General features: G+C 60.0%; 1 protein-coding gene across 1 annotated transcript; it reads left to right on the forward strand.

The window, feature by feature from the left end:
- Positions 1-475: 475 nt before the first annotated feature.
- Positions 476-1862, forward strand: SDRG_16635 (hypothetical protein; the record flags this gene model as incomplete). The annotated part of the gene is made up of 2 exons (XM_008622852.1): positions 476-1761; positions 1805-1862. The coding sequence occupies 2 exons, from the start codon at positions 476-478 to the stop codon at positions 1860-1862; spliced, it is 1344 nt and encodes a 447-aa protein (XP_008621074.1).
- Between the last annotated feature and the right edge of the window lie 13 nt (positions 1863-1875).

The raw sequence follows: 1875 nt of genomic DNA on the forward strand, positions 1-1875 counted from the left end.
GACTCAAACGAGCTCAAACCGACGCCAACTGCATTTTCCTGCAAGTGGTCGTTGCTGTTTACGCGTCGCCGCTGCAGTCGCATGCCCGCATTGGACACGGATGCTACCAAGCTTCAGCCGGGTGGCGGACAACTTGTTTTCTATTGGCGGCGAGCAGCTGCTGTCATGTGCCAACTCGATCTACCACGGATGTTTCTTTGAACATTCCATTGTCCACGCGGCATTGGCGTTTTAGAGTCGTGGCACCCTCGCCACTGGTTGTGTCATGTTGCCGTTGCCGCGCCATAGAATGATGGTTTCAGGACGCGAATGTAGGCGGTCCCAATCGATGCTCTCAGTAACTCAGTTTTGAATTGGCTTGATCGCAGCGTCTTTGCAAACAATGCTATCGAGTCCCACCAACAACGATGCTTGTGCATATGCACCGAGCTCGACGCCAAAAGCCGGCGCGCCTCCCATCGCGAAGACGCCGGCCATGGTGTCTGTCGCCAAGCTCTTTTCGTTTGCCGACACCACCGACAAGGTCCTCGTCACGCTCGGCACCCTGAGCGCGATGACCACGGGCGTCCTTCAGTGCATTCAGATCGTCTTCTTTGGTGACGCGCTCAACGCCGTTGGCCCCAACCGCCTGAGTGACGATTCCGACAACTTTCGCTCGGGCATCCGCCGCGTCGTGATCCAGTTTGCCGCTGTTGCGGGAATTGCGCTTCTGTGCGGCCTCGCGCAGATTGCGTGTTTTTCGATTGCGGCGGCGCGCCAGACGAAGCGCCTTCGCCACGCCTACGCGTCGGCCATCCTTCGCCAAGAAGTCGGCTGGTTCGACATCAACGATCCCATGCAACTCGCGACGCGGGTCGCGGATACGACGCTCATCATCCAAGAAGGTCTTGGGCGCAAGGTTGCGGACGCCATCAACTTTTCCACCATGGGTCTCACGGGCGTCATCATCTCCTTGGTATACGGCTGGGAGCTCGCGCTCGTCTTGCTGGCCGTCTCGCCGCTTGTCGCTGGCAGCGGCTACTGGATGATCAAGGCGATCACCACGGCCACCCAAGCCGGCGTCGACGCGTACGCCGAGGCGGGCGGCATCGCACAAGAAGCGCTGAGCAACATTCGCACCGTGCACGTCTTCAACGCCATAACGTCGTTCGCGCTCAAGTATAAGGCAGCGCTGGCAAAGACGGAAACCGCCGGCCTCAAGAAAGGCGTCGCCATCGGCGTTGGCACGGGCGGCATGTTCTTTGTCATATTTTGCACGTACGCGATCGGTATGTACTACGGCGCGGTCAAGGTCGCCGATGACCAGATCACCGGGTCGTGTGTCGGCAGCGGCTGCTACGACAGCGGTCGCGTCCTCGTCATCTTCTTCTGCATCATCATGAGCTCGATGGCGCTCGGCCAAGCCAGCCCCGGTATCCAAGCCATCTTTGCGGCCCGTGCAGCTGCCCAAGGCGTCTATGAACTCATCGAGCGCGAGTCCAAGATCGACGCGGCCGCAACGTCGGGCACAACCTTGCCGTCTGTCCGCGGTGACATCACACTGGCCAACGTCTCGTTTGCGTACCCGTCGCGACCGGACGTCCGCGTCTGCGCCGGTTACTCGCTCACGATCCCAGCAGGCCAAAAGATTGCCCTCGTCGGTGCGAGTGGTAGTGGCAAGAGCACGATTGTCTCGCTCCTCGAGCGCTTCTACGACCCGCTCTCCGGCAATGTTCTGCTCGACGACTACGACCTCAAGGACCTCAACCTCAAGTGGCTCCGGTCCCAAATTGGTCTCGTGGGCCAAGAGCCGTGTCTGTTTCAGGACACGATTGCCAACAACATTCGCCACGGCAAGCCGGACGCAACGGTCGACGAGGTGATTGCGGCCGCCAA

Source organism: Saprolegnia diclina (assembly GCF_000281045.1).
Source record: "Saprolegnia diclina VS20 unplaced genomic scaffold supercont1.141, whole genome shotgun sequence".
Lineage (NCBI taxonomy): Eukaryota > Oomycota > Saprolegniomycetes > Saprolegniales > Saprolegniaceae > Saprolegnia > Saprolegnia diclina.